The sequence below is a fragment of the Coregonus clupeaformis genome, unplaced genomic scaffold, assembly GCF_020615455.1.
Source record: "Coregonus clupeaformis isolate EN_2021a unplaced genomic scaffold, ASM2061545v1 scaf0987, whole genome shotgun sequence".
In the NCBI taxonomy this organism is placed as follows: domain Eukaryota; kingdom Metazoa; phylum Chordata; class Actinopteri; order Salmoniformes; family Salmonidae; genus Coregonus; species Coregonus clupeaformis.
In genome coordinates, this window is record NW_025534441.1 from 79,817 (window position 1) to 97,426 (window position 17,610).

The window sequence follows — 17,610 nt, forward strand, 5'->3', positions numbered from 1 at the left end:
CCATTCAATATTCGTTCGTTCTACATTATTCACTCTAAGACTAAACTCAGAACTAAATAGATCGCTCAAAAACATTATTTTATTTTATTTTAACAAAACATTTTTATTTTAATCCGTCATTTAATTCAATGCATTATACTTCGTCAACATATAGTCAATTTATAAATTTACTACATCTCTACAAATAGTTTAACGTTCACATAACAGTTACTTTAACGATTTTAAAAGATTCGTGTTCACCTTTCTTTTCCGGTAGCCATTAAACCCCTGAAAAGAAACGCCACCATTTTGTTTTGTAGGCTCAACGCGACCACATGTCGTAGTTTTAGCCCTGTAAAATCCCGCGCATGCGCACATCCAATCAAAAACACGTTTTCACCTCCACTAAACGGATAACAGTCCAGCTGTACCTTCCGTTCCCCTCCTAGTCAAACAACATTTAACAGCGCTCACCAAACATACAACCTGACTTACAGACAGTGACAAGTTTAAGAGACTTTAATCCATCGCAATGGAATCTCTAAGGATATCCGTTAGCATGTAGCACGCAACACAATTAGCATGTAGCATTAGCATTTAGCTTAGCCTAAGGTACACTGTGACACAAAACACAATTAGCATGTAGCATTAGCATCCACCTCAGCCACCATGTAGAATGTAGCATGATTCACACTTTAGCCTTACAAAAATTAGCCTTAGCAACGATGTACCACGTGGCCTGAAACAATCAAGCATTAGCCCTAGCCTCCAGCTAACTGCGGCCTACTAGCTATACAAATGAACACCCCGCACCGTGGCCAAATCATCATCATCGCAATTATCTCCGTCTAACTTTTTGTTGCCGTAAGTTCTGGATAATCATAGAGAGGTTACCCCATACATTATAGTTCGTCAACCATACGATGAGTATATAACATGCATATAATTCGTCCAGCTTAATAATTCCCAGAATCAACCTTACACCACCTAACGCGTTGCAAGGATTTTATGGCCCATTCCTAAAGAATCGCCTCGGTCCGAGGTCTTTTCCGTATTCACGGTGCCCTAACTATGCAGACGTCTTCCAACATTTATTCTCTACCAATCCATTGTCTATTATTCCCCGTTTACCCATCAACCAAATTTAGAAATTTTCAGACTCCTAGTCAACAGCCATAACGCCACCCGAAACACGGTCGTAATGGTACACTCCTCCAGTGTACACAAGCAGTAACAAAACCAACAACTTAGCTGTATGTAGTCGGGTCATGACTCCAAACCGAAGTCAGCTTGAGTTAGTTTGGCGACTCCAAATGCAGCAAAGAAGGACTGCATAACCATCTCCTGGCAAGCTCGCCATTATGTCGTATATGATGAATGGTGGTCATTATTGCTGTCAACAAAAGGAGTCTGCTCATACTGAACGTTGATCATAAGGTTTATTCAGACCACAAGCTTCAGCATGAGTAACAGACTCGCGAGGTCTGGAGAACGGCTCCTCAGATTGCTATGGCCGTTCTAACTCTCCGCCGTTCTTCCCCCCTTTATATAGCCTTCCAAGAGTTGAATGGCTCCCTCTACTGTTCAATCCCCGTATCTTACAACCCACTTCCTGTCTGTCATATGTGGCGTCACGCTAAAACCTTCCTTCTTGATACCAAAAATCAACCTTCTTTCAGTTCCATTTAAACAACATTTAACACCATCATATTGTCAATACACTACAATCACATTCCTAATTTATTTGCACAAGATATGTCCAGCATGTCAAATAGCAAATGTCATAACCTTTACCCTATCGATCGCTCTAAGGTCGTGACCCCTGCCTGGTCAACCCATGCAAAAACAACGGAACTTGTGTTAACATGGACAACTCTTACTCATGTCAGTGTCCTGAAGGCTATGAAGGAAAATACTGTCAGACAAGTAGGAAGAGAATTCCTAGCTGCCATTTTTTTACCAATAGTTTACGCCAGTGTTTCTTAATCTAGGTCCTGGGGACCCAAAGGGGTGCACATTTTGTTTTTTTCCATAGCACTGCACACCTGATTCCACTAATCAAATGTTAGATGATGAGTTGATTAGTGGAATCAGGTGTGCAGTGCTAGGGCGAAGACCAAAATGTGTACCCCTTTGGGTTCCCAGGACCAGGATAAAAAAACACTGGTTTTCACAATAGTTTTATACCAATAGATGATTGTAATTACACAGCAATAAGAGCACTGTAATGTGAAGTGTTGCCCACATTTGCTAGTGAGCTGATATTATACGTTGACCCCATTCTGCTTATCCTACTTGCCTTTCCCCTATCTCCCAACATAGTATTTGAGGCCACCCTGAAATGCCTCTACCTTAACGGGGAGTGCGAGCACTTCTGTGACGATTCTGGGCCAAGACGCAAGTGTTCCTGTGCTCCTGGTTACGCCCTGGGAGAGAATGGAACAAATTGTGTCGCCCAAGGTACTAACTGTAACTGACCGTAGATGAGCCCAGATGTTTTTTTAAAGACTGGAAATCCCTGTTTCTTACAACAGACTGTAATATTTACAATACCAAAAGGAGCCAACATGTGTATGATGTTAATGTATGAATAGACTTAGAAACAGCAGCTGTCCATGGCAGGTAACGCATCAACACCTGGCTGTGGAGCACAATGGCTCCATCCACCTCATTCACATTTGATTAGCCAATACTACCCTTCTAGTCATTTAGCAGACACTCTTATCCAGAGTGACTTAGAGTAGTGAGTGCATTGCTTGTGCTTGTCCCCCATGGAAATCGATCCCACAACCCTGGCGCCTTGCTCTACCAACTGAGCCACACAGGGCATTATGATACAGTAACTTAACTACAGTCATTCCCATACAACCACTGTCCTTGAATGCAAGTCAAAGGGTGTAATATTAACTTGGTTAGTATCTATTACCACCTCATCCATAAGGCATTATATAATTCCACAGTATTATTTTGGTTTATGTGCAATGAGATGTGATGGATAAGAGTGGCCAATTTGTCTTTGTGATGGGACTGGTGGTTGCAGGTCCTGTTGAAGCATAAAGGCTCTAGTCTGTGTGGTGGGGTCATAGTTCATCCTGACTGGGTCATCACTGCTGCCCACTGTGTCCTGGATAGAGACAACAAGGATCTAATGGTGGTCGCAGATAGGTTACGGTGTGGGTGTGGGTGTGGGTGTGTGCCTTTCATAGAGTTTGTAGAAACATATAGTGAGGACATTTTGCATTGTTTGTGTCCCTATGTCACATAAGAAAACATTGCCCTATTGAACAACACTGTTTCCAGGGGAACACAACATTGAGTTAGACGAGGGCACCGAGCAGAGGATCCCCGTTGCCAGAGCCATACCCTACAACCTGTACGACCCGGCAACAGGTGACAGTGACATCGCCCTGCTGCGTCTGAGCGAGCCTGTAACTCTGGGCCCTAACGCTGTACCCGTCTGCCTGCCTCAGCAACACTTCGCCAAGAGTGAGCTTGCGGCCGTCCGCTTCCACACCCTCAGCGGCTGGGGGAGGCACACAAACGGGGGCAACGATCCCCAACCCGGCACCAAGCCAGCCCCCTCCTCGCCCTTCCTCCGCAGGCTAGCCACACCCATCCTGCCCAACTCCGAGTGCACCCTCAAGAGCGGCTTCAACTTCACCCAGAACATGCTGTGTGCCGGCTACTTGGTGGGGAACCAGGAGGCCTGTAGGGGGTACGATGGGAGCCCCCTGGTCACTAACTATGGGGCCACCCACTTCCTGATGGGCGTGGTGGCCTGGGGGAAGGGCTGCCCCAAACAGGGTTACTATGGCGTCTACACTAACGTAGCCAACTACCTGGACTGGGCTGAGGAGGTGATGAATGCTCCTCCAGTCAGTGCCCCGGTGATGCCATTCCTGCTAGAGATGGCATTAGATGAGGTTCAGATTCAGCAGGCTACGGAGAAGTTAGTGCCACCACCTCCCATTGAATATGAGTAGCGAATATGGCTAACTCCCATTAGATTTGTCACCAGTCACCACACAACACCAAACGTCACTACAGTGATTCTAATGCTAGGTGTTGTCACATCACATCAATAAAGATTTTAATATTAGATGGAAGCTACAGTATATCATGCTACTGGTGTAGCATATCGTCCTGTTTCATCGCTTTGTAAACAGACATCTTTTCACTCTGCTATTCTTTTCATTTGACTCTTAATGTAAAGTGTAAGTTTCATGACTCAAGTGGTGATTCAGATGACCTGATGCCATAGAGAATGTTTGACCTGATGCCATACAGAATGTTTGACCTGATGCCATACAGAATGTTTGACCTGATGCCATACAGAATGTTTGACCTGATGCCATACGGTATGTTTGACCTGATGCCATACAGAATGTTTGACCTGATGCCATACAGAATGTTTGACCTGATGCCATACGGTATGTTTGACCTGATGCCATACGGTATGTTTGACCTGATGCCATACAGAATGTTTGACCTGATACCATACAGAATGTTTGACCTGATGCCATACAGAATGTTTGACCTGATGCCATATAGTATGTTTGACCTGATGCCATACAGTATGTTTGACCTGATGCCATACAGTATGTTTGACCTGATGCCATACAGTATATTTGACCTGATGCCATACAGTATGTTTGACCTGATGCCATACAGAATGTTTGACCTGATGCCATACAGAATGTTTGACATGATGCCATACAGTATGTTTGACCTGATGCCATACAGAATGTTTGACCTGATGCCATACAGTATGTTTGACCTGATGCCATACAGAATGTTTGACCTTTTGCCATACAGTATGTTTGACCTGATGCCATACGGAATGTTTGCTTCCCAAGACGTACATTTACTTCCAAAGATTCCTCTCTGATATCTGAAGAATAAATATTACTTGCTGACAAACTAAATAATTGGCTCATTTGTGTTGCTTGTGTGTGTGAATGAATGAAAAGTCAAAATATATCCATAGCCACACTTCAGCAATAGCTTACCTACATGGTTGTTTTTTCTCTGAAATGCATATTATCTGAATCAAACGCATTTCTTTAGATTTGCCATTTAAGGCTCTCACCACAACACAGCAGTGTTGACCATTGGAATAGATGTCACAGATCCTTTAGTGTCAATATTAGCTCAGTGATTTGGACCTCAGAACACTGATCACATGATCACTGGGGACTTTCTGCCCCTTCCTGAGAGCTGTTCTGATTGGCTCAAATAAGGGCTGTTTGTCATGCTGAAGAGTGCAGAGCAAAATGGTGGAGTAGACACGGCCTTGCGTCTCTGAGTGGCGAAGACTGGATTTGAAGTGAGTCCTCCCTTTCTCTTTCTCTCTCTCTCCCCTTCTCTCTCCACCCTTTCTCTCTCAAACATCCCTATTTTTTTACCCTCTCCAATGTCCTCCCCCTTTCTCTCCCTCTTCCCCCCCACACACACACATTCCCCCCTCTCCCTCTCCCTTCAGCATGTTCTCTCCCTGTTTCTCAGGTCATTGCCCTCCCTCTCCGCCTGCTCTCTCCAGAGTTGTGCTCCACAGAGCAGCCAGGAGTAGAGAGGCGCCTCACCCAGAGATTCTGCCATGTTTTGGCTCTCCCAGACCTGTTTCTTTCTCCTGCTGCTGCACAGCGTGGCCTCCGAGGGTACGTTCAAACACCCCACCATATCAAACGGTTGACAAATGGTTATGTAGAGAGAAAGTGAGGGAAACTCTGGGGTTTAGTCAGTGTCAGTGATTGGGGTCAGTGTGTGAGTACGGGTGAGGGCAAGTGACTGGGATGTTATGGTGTCTGTATCTCTGCTTGCTTTGATGATTGTGATGACTGTGTGCAAGACAAGCATGTTAAGATGACAACAGCCTAATTGATGATCAAGGTGAGAAAGATGATGATGGTGATGATGATAATGATGATGGTGATGATGATAGTGATGATGATGATGATGATAGTGATGATGATATTGATGATAGTGATGGTGATGATGATGATGATGGTGATGATGATGGCAGTGGTGATGATGATAGTGATGATGATGATGATGATGGTGATTATGATAATGGTGATGATGATGGTGCTGATGATGATGATAATGGTGATGATGGTGATGATGATGTGATGGTGATGATGGTGATGATGATGGTGATGATGATGGTGATGATGATGATGATGATGATGATGATGATGATGATGATGATGATGATGATGATCACAACAACGTCCTGCTGCCACTGATGATGATTTTTCCCTGTGTCCCCAGTCTTCCTGAACAGTGACGATGCTAGCCAGATTCTGAACCGGCGGCGGCGGGCCAACAGCCCATTTGAGGAGTTACGGCAGGGAGACATGGAGAGAGAGTGTATCGAGGAACCCTGTGACAGAGAGGAGGCTAGGGAGATCTTTGAGGATGACAAACTGACTGTAAATTCCCTTTCTCCATCTTGGTTTCTCTCTATCTATCTCTCTTTAAACCAGAAACACTTACATGTCTGTTCGCGTCACATTCACATAAATCACATTCCTGTTTAGTCACTCACTCACTTTGCACTCATTCACACCACCTTTACACGCTCATGATTCCAACCCGAAATTCCTGTGTGTTTGGAATCATGACCTTTCTGGTTTGAATTTGTGACGGTTGTGTTTCTTTTTACCTCTTTCCCTCAGACTGAATTCTGGAACAAATATTACGGTAAGGCCCAGGAGTCTGTTGAGGCTAAGGGTTGGCGCAAGAGGCTGGGGTTGGGATCACATGGGGTTTGCTGATTAGCGCTGGGTTGGAGTCAGGTTGGGGTCAGATTGGGGTCAACCTAGTCAGTTCAGGAAGTGAAGGACTCACGACCACACACCAAAATAATGGGCCATTTTCAATTCATGAATTGATTGTTTGCAGTGTGTTTGGTGTTGCTGTGCTGGTAGGTCCATGGCGAGAAATAAACTGTGTTTCATACAGTGAGGAAAAAAAGTATTTGATCCCCTGCTGATTTTGTACGTTTGCCCACTGACAAAGAAATGATCTGTCTATAATTTTAATGGTAGGTTTATTTGAACAATGAGAGACAGAATAACAAAACAAAAAATCCAGAAAAACGCATGTCAAAAATGTTATACATTTATTTGCATTTTAATGAGGGAAATAAGTATTTGACCCCCTCTCTATCAGAAATATTTCTGGCTCCCAGGTGTCTTTTATACAGGTAACGAGCTGAGATTAGGAGCACACTCTTAAAGGGAGTGCTCCTAATCTCAGCTTGTTACCTGTATAAAAGACACCTGTCCACAGAAGCAATCAATCAATCAGATTCCAAACTCCAAAACTCCAAAAATGGCCAAGACCAAAGAGCTCTCCAAGGATGTCAGGGACAAGATTGTAGACCTACACAAGGCTGGAATGGGCTACAAGACCATCGCTAAGCAGCTTGGTGAGAAGGTGACAACAGTTGGTGTGATTATTTGCAAATGGAAGAAACACAAAATAACTGTCAATCTCCCTCGGCCTGGGACTCCATGCAAGATCTCACCTCGTGGAGTTGCAATGATCGTGAGAACGGTGAGGAATCAGCCCAGAACTACACGGGGAGGATCTTGTCAATGATCTCAAGGCAGCTGGGACCATAGTCACCAAGAAAACAATTGGTAACACACTACGCCGTGAAGGACTGAAATCCTGCAGCGCCCGCAAGGTCCCCCCTGCTCAAGAAAGCACATATACAGGCCCGTCTGAAGTTTGCCAATGAACATCTGAATGATTCAGAGGAGAACTGGGTGAAAGTGTTGTGGTCAGATGAGACCAAAATGGAGCTCTTTGGCATCAACTCAACTCGCCGTGTTTGGAGGAGGAGGAATGCTGCCTATGACCCCAAGAACACCATCCCCACCGTCAAACATGGAGGTGGAAACATTATGCTTTGGGGGTGTTTTTCTGCTAAGGGGACAGGACAACTTCACCGAATCAAAGGGACGATGGAGAGGGGCCATGTACCATCAAATCTTCGGTGAGAACCTCCTTCCCTCAGCCAGGGCATTGAAAATGGGTCGTGGATGGATATTCCAGCATGACAATGACCCAAAACACACAGCCAAGGCAACAAAGGAGTGGCTCAAGAAGAAGCACATTAAGGTCCTGGAGTGGCCTAGCCAGTCTCCAGACCTTAATCCCATAGAAAATCTGTGGAGGGAGCTGAAGGTTCAAGTTGCCAAACGTCAGCCTCAAAACCTTAATGACTTGGAGAAGATCTGCAAAGAGGAGTGGGACAAAATCCCTCCTGAGATGTGTGCAAACCTGGTGGCCAACTACAAGAAACGTCTGACCTCTGTGATTGCCAACAAGGGTTTTGCCACCAAGTACTAAGTCATGTTTTGCAGAGGGGTCAAATACTTATTTTGTATATATTGTCTCTCACTGTTCAAATAAACCTACCATTAAAATTATAGACTGATCATGTCTTTGTCAGTTGGCAAACATACAAAATCAGCAGGGGATCAAATACTTTTCTCCCTCACTGTAGATGGAGATGCCTGTGAGTCTAAGCCATGTGTCCACAACGGGGTCTGCAAGGATGGGATTGGGACGTACACCTGCTTCTGTCTCGCTGGATTCAAGGGGTACAGCTGTGAGATTGGTACGTCTCTGTCTTCTTCTCCCTTTCCTCTTCAACTTTGATGAACAATCTCATTCCCGACTCCAACACAGACGCTAGAAATATCCCGACTCCAGGTCACTCCGTAGTCAGGAACAACACCTGGCCCTAATCATGACTCTAGTTTGTCTAATCTGTATCCTTGATGTGATGCTGTTCTGCAGACATTCCTGAGATGTGTGAGAATAACAATGGAGACTGTGATCACTTCTGCCACGTGAAGAAGGACAGTGTGCAATGCTCCTGTGCCGATGGCTACTATCTGGACACAGACGACAAGTCCTGCCTTTCCAACGGTGAGAGGAGGGAGAGATGGAGAGAAAGAGAGAGAGAGAGAGACAGAACAAAAGACAGACAGACAGACAGACAGAATGACAGCGACAGAGACAGAGAGAGATAGACAGAGAGAGACAGAGAGAAACAGACAGACATAACGACAGAGAGACAGAGAGAGGGAGAGAGACAGACAGAACAACAGACAGACAGACAGAATGACACAGAGAGAGACAGAGAGAAACAGACAGACATAACGACAGAGAGACAGAGAGAGGGAGAGAGACAGACAGAACAACAGAGAAACAGACAGACAGAATGACAGAGACAGAGACAGAGAGAGATAGAGACAGCGAGAGACAGAAACAGAGAGAAACAGACAGACATAACGACAGAGAGGGAGAGAGAGGGAGAGAGACAGACAGAACAACAGAGAGAGGGACATATACAAATGATCTATGGGGGTAGAGAAGCTGCAGCATCGTTGATCTCCATTAGTAGGTTGTAGGTTGGGCTTAGTTAGTACCTAATAACATTGTTGTCCTTTTGTCATTGAAGAGACCTTTAAGTGTGGCTTCATGGTATCCAAGGACACCCGCACCATCTTCATCTACCAGCCTAACACCACTGCCACCAACACCACTGAAAAGACCAACATGATGGAGGACCCTATCAGGGAAACGGCCTTGAATGTAACCCAACAGAGTGAAATCCAATTTGTATATGAGGATGAAGTTATCGACATGGTGACGGAGAAGCCAATCTTTGCCGAGGCGAGAGGCGAAACCCGTATTTTCAATGGGAAGGAGTGTCCCCCAGGAGAATGTCCCTGGCAGGTATAGGAGAGTAGATACACCTCTAGTGGGGTTCCCTCTAAATAGCATTCAGGGTTGTTCGTTTCTGCAACTCTCTCTTTCTTTCTCTCTCCCTCTCTCTCTCTCTCTCTTTCTCTCTCTTTCTTTCTTTCTTTCTTTCTTTCTTTCTTTCTTTCTTTCTTTCTTTCTTTCTTTCTTCTTTCTTTCTTTCTTTCTTTCTTTCTTTCTTTCTTTCTTTCTTTCTTTCTTTCTTTCTTTCTTTCTTTCTTTCTTTCTCTCTCCTTCTCTGTCTATCTATCTCTCTATCTCTTTCTCTCTTTCTCTCGCTCCCTCTATCTTTCTCTCTCTATATATATCTCTCTCTCTCTTTCATTCTTTCTCTCTATTCTCTCCCTCTCTCTCTCTCAACAGGCTTTCCTGGTAAACCACGAGGACAGGGGCTTCTGTGGAGGAACAATCCTGAATAAGTACTTCATCTTAACTGCAGCACATTGCATGAACCAGACACGGTCCTTTTACGTTGTCCTCGGTAGGTACCGTTAACCAAACACCTTTAACTGTGGTCTCTACATCTAGGAATGTATTCGGAAAGTATTCAGACCCCTTGACTTTTTCCTCATTTTGTTACGTTACAGCATTATTCTAAAATGGATTACGTCGTTTCCCCCCCCTCATCAATCTACACACAATACCCCATAATGACAAAGCAGAAAACAGGTTTTTAGATTCCCCCCCCCCCAAAAAAATAAAACTAAACAAAAATGAAATATCACATTTACATAAGTATTCAGACCATTTACTCAGTCCTTTGTTGAAGCACCTTTGGCAGCGATTACAGCCTCGATTTTTCTTGGGTATGACGCTACAAGCTTGGCACGCCTGTATTTGGGGAGTTTCTCCCATTCTTCTCTGCAGATCCTCTCAAGCTCTGTCAGGTTGGATGGGGAGCGTCACTGCACAGCTATTTTCAGGTCACTCCAGAGATGTTAGATCAGGTTCAAGTCCGGCCTCTAGCTGGGCCACTCAAGGACATTCAGAGACTTGTCCCAAAGCCACTCCTGCATTGTCTTGGCTGTGTGCTTAGGGTCGTTGTCCTGTTAGAAGGTGAACCTTCACCCCAGTCTGAGGTCCTGAGTGCTCTGGAGCAGGTTTTCATCAAGGATCTCTCTGTAATTTGCTCCGTTCATCTTTCCCTCGATCCTGACTAGTCTCCCAGTCCCTGCTGCTGAAAAACATCCCCACAGCATGATGCTGCCACCACAATGCTTCACTGTACATTTACATTACATTTTAGTCATTTAGCAGACGCTCTTATCCAGAGCGACTTACAGGAGCAATTAGGGTTAAGTGCCTTGCTCAAGGGCACATTTACGTCATTTAGCAGACGCTCTTATCCAGAGCGACTTACAAATTGGTGCATTCACCCTATAGCCAGTGGGATAACCACTTTACAATTTTTGGTGTAGGGATGGTGTAGGGATACTCACTGTAGGGATGGTGCCAGGTTTCCTCCAGACGTGACACTTGGCATTCAGGCCGAAGAGTTCAATCTTGGTTTCATCAAACCACAGAATCTTGTTTCTCATGGTTTAAGAGTCTTTAGGTGGCTTTTGGCAAACTCCAAGCAGGCTGTCATGTGTCTTTTACTGAGGAGTGCTTTCCATCTGGTCACTCTACCATAAAGGCCTGATTGGTGGAGTGCTGCAGAGATGGTTGTCCTTCTGGGAGTTTCTCCTATCTCCACAGAGGAACTCTGGAGCTCTGTCAGAGTGACCATCGGGTTCTTGGTCACCTCCCTGACCAAATCAAATCAAATCAAATCAAATCAAATCTTATTGGTCACATGCGCCGAATACAACAGGTGCAGACAATACAGTGAAATGCTTACTTACAGCCCTTAACCAACAGTGCATTTATTTTTTACAAAAAAAGTAAAAATAAAACAACAACAAAAAAAGTGTTGAGAGAAAAAAGAGCAGAAGTAAAATAAAGTGACAGTAGGGAGGCAATATATACAGGGGGGTACCGTTGCAGAGTCAATGTGCGGGGGCACCGGCTAGTTGAGGTAGTTGAGGTAATATGTACATGTGGGTAGAGTTAAAGTGACTATGCATAAATAATTAACAAGGCCCTTCTCCCCCGATTGCTCAGTTTGGCTGGGCGTTCATAAAGGCAAAGGGTGTCTACTTTGAAGAATCTCAAATATAAAATATATTTTGATTTGTTGAACACTTTTTTGGTTACTACATGATTCCATATGTGTTATTTCATAGTTTTGATGTCTTCACTATTATTCTACAATGTAGAAAATAGTACAACTAAAGAAAAACCCTGGAATGACTAGGTGTGTCTTTTGACAGTATGTAAATAAGGTATTTCTGTTTTTTATTTTTAATACATTTGCAAAATGTCTAAAAACATTTGCAAAAATGTCTAAAAACATTTGCAAAAATGTCTAAAAACTGGGTATTGTGTGTAGTTTGCTGAGTAAAGAATGTTATTTAATCAATTTTAGAATAAGGCTGTAACAAAACAAAATGTAGAAAAAGTGAAGGGGTCTGAATGCATTGTAAATTGCTGTGTACAGCATAGTTGTTTATGGGGTGAAATAAGAACAGTCAATAACCATACCACACACACATAGCCTAAGTTGTAGCAGCCTATCAAGTTAATTGAATTCAATTGATTGAAATCAAACCTCCCCATTGGTCCGTCCGTCTGCAGGAGAGTTTGATACGGAGGTGAAGGATGGACGGGAGGCCATACACCAGGTGGAAAAGGTGTTCATCCACAAGGCCTACATCTCCACCACCTATCACAACGACATCTCCCTCATCATGCTGAAGGACCCTATCAAGTTCACCGAGTTCATCCTCCCCGCCTGCCTGCCCGAACGCAACTTTGCCGAGAAGGTCTGTAGCATGATGTACTACCCATAATGCTCTGTGTAACATATCCAGTTTTATCCAATGATGCATATAAACATACAGTATATAATTAATCTGTCTATGTTTCATATCTTAGTAAAGATGTTCCTGAACCTAACATAATGGTGTCCTGTCTACTTATCAATACAAGGTGTTGATGAAACAGTCATACGGCCTGGTGAGTGGGTTCGGTCGTGTGGGGGAGGCCAAACAGCCGTCCACCATCCTACTGCGTCTGACCGTGCCCTACGTACCCCGGGCCACCTGCCTTCAGTCCAGCCAGCACAAGATCTCCAACCGCATGTTCTGCGCCGGCTACGATAAGGAGAAGAAGGACGCGTGCCAGGGGGACAGCGGCGGACCCCACGTCACCCGTTATGGGGACACCTGGTTCGTCACGGGCGTGGTGAGCTGGGGCGAAGGGTGCGCCCGCGAGGGCAAGTACGGCATCTACACGCAGGTGTCCAAGTACATCGACTGGATCCGGGCAGTCATGGGGAAGTTTCTCCCCAAGGAGGGGGGGAGGAGGAAGACGAGGGGGGCGGGTCATATGCACTCAATGATGTGGGTTTGAGGGAGACAGAGGAGAGAGGAGAACCAATCAATAAAGAGGCTTGAGGAATTATGGGCAAGAAACTTGTGTGTTTTGTTGTTTTTTCATTGTTTTTCACAAAATGTCTCTGAGACCAAGTAACTTATGCTAAAAAAACAAACATGTTTTGTTTGAATGTCCATTCATCACATACCAACATGAAACTACATCACACACTATAAAGTTGAGTCAGGACTGCCATTAGGCAGACATTTCCCCTACTGTTCCAGTTTTTTAAAAGTACAAACTGAATCGATCGCATCAGAAAAACAGCAGGGTTCAAAGGTCACCAGTGACTTGAATCACTGCTGGTGTAAGTACCGAGCACACACGGATAGGTGGGTTCTCTGTTTGCTCTATTGTGTGTACAGACTAGAGTCCATCTGTGGGACGTTGTGTTTGTGAAGCCCTAATGTGATACAATGAGTTTTACTGAGTATTCAGAACGTTTCATCTCAATTTATCTTCATAACATATTAGCATATTAGTAGCATATTTGGTAGCTATTACATTACATACAATTACTAATGAGGTACCATCTTTAAAATGTCTAGAGCTGGCACCAGCTACATTAACTACGTCAGGTGACAGGGAGGTCCACATAAATGACACTATCCTGGAGAAATTCACGACATAAGCACAACTTTGTTGGCGTATACAGCAATGACTAAAAACGGACATTTCGGCTGGCAAGCGGGTGGGGGTTTACCTGGCAATGTTAACCTGGCAGCGTGGATGTGTGTGTCAGACAGAAAGGGAGTGAGAGAGCGCAAGAGAGAGAGAGATAGACAGGGCTGCAGACAGGATCTTGGCACAGGCAGAGAGGCTTGTGGGCACTGTGTGGATGTGTATTATAATGGGCTCGTGGAGGCGATGGTGGTTTCTGTCTCTCTCTCTTCTGAGCAGTGTCCTCCTGGTCCACAGCTATGGGAGAGGTAAGCCGCTGCACTGTGAAAGCTACAGGACCAACATTTAGTTAATCATACGTTCAGGCTGACAATGACTTTGCTAGCATGGTTTTCCAGTCTACCGCTATGGTTAGCATGGTGTTGGGTATACAGCAGTGGAGGCTGCTGAGGGGAGAATGGCTCATAATAATGGCTGGAATGGAGCGTAATGGATGGAATGGAGTGAATGAAATGTTATCAAACCCATGAAAACCATGTTTTTGATACAATTCCATTGACTCCATTCCAGCCATTATTATGAGCCGTTGTCCCCTCAGCAGCCTCCACTGGTATACAGGAAACAAACTGTGTGATGGGACCACTTAAAGTGAATCATCTTCACCATAATCCCATTGCTCTATGTATTATTTTCCACCATTTGCAATATTCTCCTCAACCTGGAAGTTAAAAAAATAATACTGAGTCACTTCTGGTTTGTCTCACTTTCAGTTGTTGTTGTTGTTCCCTATGTCTTCCTCCTCCTCCTTCTCCTTCCCCTCCTCTGCATGCTCCTCCTCTCCTCCTCTTCATCCACCTCCTCCTCTCCATCCACCTCCTCCTCCTCCCCCTCCTTCCCCTCCTCTCCTCTCCTTCATCCACCTCCCCCTCCTCCTCCTACCCCGCCTCCTTCCCCTCCTCCATCATGCTCCTCCTCTCCTCCTCTTCATCCACCTCCCCCTCTTCCTCCTACCCCGCCTCCTTCCCCTCCTCCTTATGCTCCTCCTCTCCTCCCACCTCCTCCTCCTTCTGCTCCTCCTCTCCTCCTCTTCATCCACCTCCTCCTCCTCTTACCCCTCCTCCTTTTCATCCACCTCCTCCTCCTCCTCCTCCTCCCCTTCATTCACCTCCTCCTCCTCCTCCTCTTCATCCACCTCCTCCTCCTCCTCTTCATCCACCTCCTCCTCCTCCTACCCCTCCTCCTTTTCATCCACCTCCTCCTCCCCTTCATTCACCTCCTCCTCCTCCTCCTCCTCTTCATCCACCTCCTCCTCCTACCCCTCCTCCTTCCCCTCCCCTCCCCTCCTCTCCTCTTCATTCACCTCCTCCTCCTCTTCATCCACCTCCTCCTCCTCCTCTTCATTCACCTCCTCCTCCTCTTCATCCACCTCCTCCTCCTCCTACCCCTCCTCCTTCCCCTCTCCTCCTCTCCTCCTCTCCATCCTCCTCCTCTTCCCTGACCCTCAGTGTTCAGACCCCCTGCGCATGCCAGCACGGTCTTCCTACGGTCGGGCGAGCGAACGCGTTCTTCTTGGAGGAGATGCTTCAGGGAACCTGGAGAGGGAGTGTTATGAGGAGTCCTGCAACTACGAGGAGGCCAGGGAGTACTTTGAAGACACACCCAAAACTGTGAGCAGTTTAGGCCTATAGGGTGCATCTCAATAGTCTAAAATGTATTCCTTTCCTTCAACTGCACTGATCTGACAACATAGGCTATCCCCTTATCCATAACTAATGCAGTAGTTTTCTGATTTAAACCCTGTGTCCGTTGTCTCTCTCTCTGTTATACCTCAATAGGACACTTTCTGGAATGTCTATGTCGGTAAGTCTCGTTCTTTTGAATCGCAGCAGAGGGGTGTTGGGTTTTCTCCCGAGTCCAGATATTGAATCCTTTCCTCCCCCTCTTCTTCTTCCTCCTCCTCCCCAGATGGGGACCAGTGCAAACCCAATCCCTGTCTCCATGGCGGCAGCTGCAAGGACGGCGTTGGAGGTTACACCTGTAGCTGCACAGAGCTGTACCATGGGAAGAACTGTGAAATAGGTCAACAGAACACCTACCTTAGAACTCTTTATGAGTGTGTGTGCGTGCATGCGTGTGTTCATAGTTGTGTGAGTAGGCTAAGAGATATGTTAATGTGTCACAACAGATAAATCTCAGTGCCCCACCAAGGGGCCCTTTTCCTGTGACCACTTCTGCAGTCCCAAGTTTGAAGCATACCAGTGCTCCTGCACCACAGGGTACAAGATTCACAGTGATAAGAGGAGCTGCATACCTGCAGGTTAACGTCTACCTATTCTTTTGAATTAGACATCTGCAACACTCCCGCTCTCACACACACTTTATATAGAGACGTCTCTGTTTCCTTAGTTAAGCACCCCTGTGGAAGACTCCAGCCAACAAACCAAATAAACATAGCCTATCACGTCTGTCCACACAACCGCTGTCCGTGGCAAGTAAGTCCCTCCCCTAGCAGCACAACGTAGAGCAAGGTGAGTTCAAGGGGAAGTTTGGGACCATGGATTAGTTTCTCCTGGCCTATAGACTACTTTCAAGGTGAGGAACATTAAGTTGTGAAATATTGAACTTCCCCTTTTAACCTGTGGCTTTGTGATTGGCAGGTGGTGTTTGTGGATGAGGCTGGTGCGGAGCTGTGTAGCGGGGTGATCCTAGGGCCTCACGTAGTCCTGACATCAGCTAGCTGCCTGTACATGGGAAAGAAACTCCACAGCATGCAGACAGGTGAGTCCCACAGCGATCAAAACACTGAGGTTTGATATGGTTAGTGTATAAACCTCCAGCTCAGGCAGATTCAAATCTTTCTGAAATCTAACAGTTTCCTTCATCCCCTAAGGTGCCTCAAATAATAGTGTGAGGATCCCTCTATCGACCCAACTGTACATTCACAACCGCCACAAGAGGGGCAGTCTGGAGGACGACCTGGCCTTGGTGAGACTAAATGAGCCCCTCCCCTTCGGCCCCTCTGTCTCCCACCTGTGCCTGCCCACTAAGGATTTCTGTGAGAATGTGTTGATGAGTCCAGGAAGGGAGGGGGTGGCCAGGGGTCCGGACAAACTCCGGGGGGAATCCCACGGCCACCCTGTTCTCTCCTACCTGCATGTGGAGGGCTGTCGAAACCAGGTGAACTTCTCCCAGCTGCTCAGTAACAAGATGTTCTGTATGGGTCGCCAGAAGGGCTTCTGTCGGACTGAGTTGACTAGGTTTAATGAGACAGACCTCAAACCAGGACTAACGAGGAACCGCAGCCTCTTGTCCGGGACCCCCGTTGTGACTGTGGAGAGGCATACAGCGTTCCTCACAGGCCTGCTCCTTTCACCACCCACATCACATGACTGTGGACAAACCCTGGTGTTCACAAAGCTGTCTCGCTACTTGCACTGGATCCAGCAGCACCTGGACATGACAGAGGTGAGGATGACACCACAAATTACCCAAGATCCACCTGGACCTTATGGGGTAACCCCAACCTAGGGTTAGCCTGATCCCTACCTGCACTGGACTTAAAGCCAACAGGGCTGCGTTCAAGATTGAAGTTGTTTCTGCAAGGTTAACAATGTAAATGAGTGTAGTTATATTGTAACGTGTACTATAATTATATACAATTATTAATCTCCCACACTTCCTTAATAAACAAAAATGTTGTACAAGGAGTACAAACAATCACTTTTATTCAAAAATCACAAAATATGA

General features: G+C 45.7%; 2 protein-coding genes and 1 pseudogene across 4 annotated transcripts; all 3 read left to right on the forward strand.

The window, feature by feature from the left end:
- The first annotated feature begins 2,716 nt into the window (after window positions 1-2,716).
- On the forward strand, window positions 2,717-4,333 carry LOC121547890 (vitamin K-dependent protein C-like). Of its 2 annotated transcripts, none has more exons than XM_045217269.1 (2): window positions 2,717-3,019; window positions 3,280-4,333. In XM_045217269.1, exons 1-2 carry the CDS (start codon window positions 2,971-2,973, stop codon window positions 3,960-3,962), a joined length of 732 nt encoding a protein of 243 aa, XP_045073204.1. In that variant the 5' UTR covers window positions 2,717-2,970; the 3' UTR covers window positions 3,963-4,333. The 2 variants fall into 2 exon arrangements, with proteins under 2 accessions (XP_045073204.1, XP_041715247.2); XM_041859313.2 differs by having other exon boundaries at window positions 2,721-3,140.
- Window positions 4,334-5,198: 865 nt separating this feature from the next.
- Window positions 5,199-13,280, forward strand: LOC121547783 (coagulation factor X-like). 2 transcript variants are annotated; one of them, XM_045217267.1, is made up of 10 exons: window positions 5,199-5,305; window positions 5,485-5,636; window positions 6,250-6,410; window positions 6,657-6,681; window positions 8,498-8,611; window positions 8,794-8,925; window positions 9,461-9,738; window positions 10,129-10,246; window positions 12,442-12,629; window positions 12,796-13,280. In XM_045217267.1, the coding sequence occupies exons 2-10, from the start codon at window positions 5,576-5,578 to the stop codon at window positions 13,216-13,218; spliced, it is 1,500 nt and encodes a 499-aa protein (XP_045073202.1). In that variant the 5' UTR covers window positions 5,199-5,305; window positions 5,485-5,575; the 3' UTR covers window positions 13,219-13,280. The 2 variants fall into 2 exon arrangements, with proteins under 2 accessions (XP_045073202.1, XP_045073203.1); XM_045217268.1 differs by lacking the exon at window positions 8,498-8,611.
- A 367-nt stretch (window positions 13,281-13,647) lies between these two features.
- Window positions 13,648-17,570, forward strand: LOC123486063 (annotated as a pseudogene).
- Window positions 17,571-17,610: the final 40 nt, after the last annotated feature.

Bases quoted from the DNA above. Each gene is read 5' to 3' on its own strand.
- LOC121547783 (XM_045217267.1), top strand. From the start codon at position 5,576: ATGTTTTGGCTCTCCCAGACCTGTTTCTTTCTCCTGCTGCTGCACAGC. The intron at 6,682-8,497 runs GTAAGGCCCAGG...CCCTCACTGTAG, and splicing joins ATTCTGGAACAAATATTACG to ATGGAGATGCCTGTGAGTCT. The intron at 8,612-8,793 runs GTACGTCTCTGT...GCTGTTCTGCAG, and splicing joins GGGGTACAGCTGTGAGATTG to ACATTCCTGAGATGTGTGAG.
- LOC121547890 (XM_045217269.1), top strand. From the start codon at position 2,971: ATGGATAAGAGTGGCCAATTTGTCTTTGTGATGGGACTGGTGGTTGCA. The intron at 3,020-3,279 runs GTCCTGTTGAAG...CACTGTTTCCAG, and splicing joins GATGGGACTGGTGGTTGCAG to GGGAACACAACATTGAGTTA.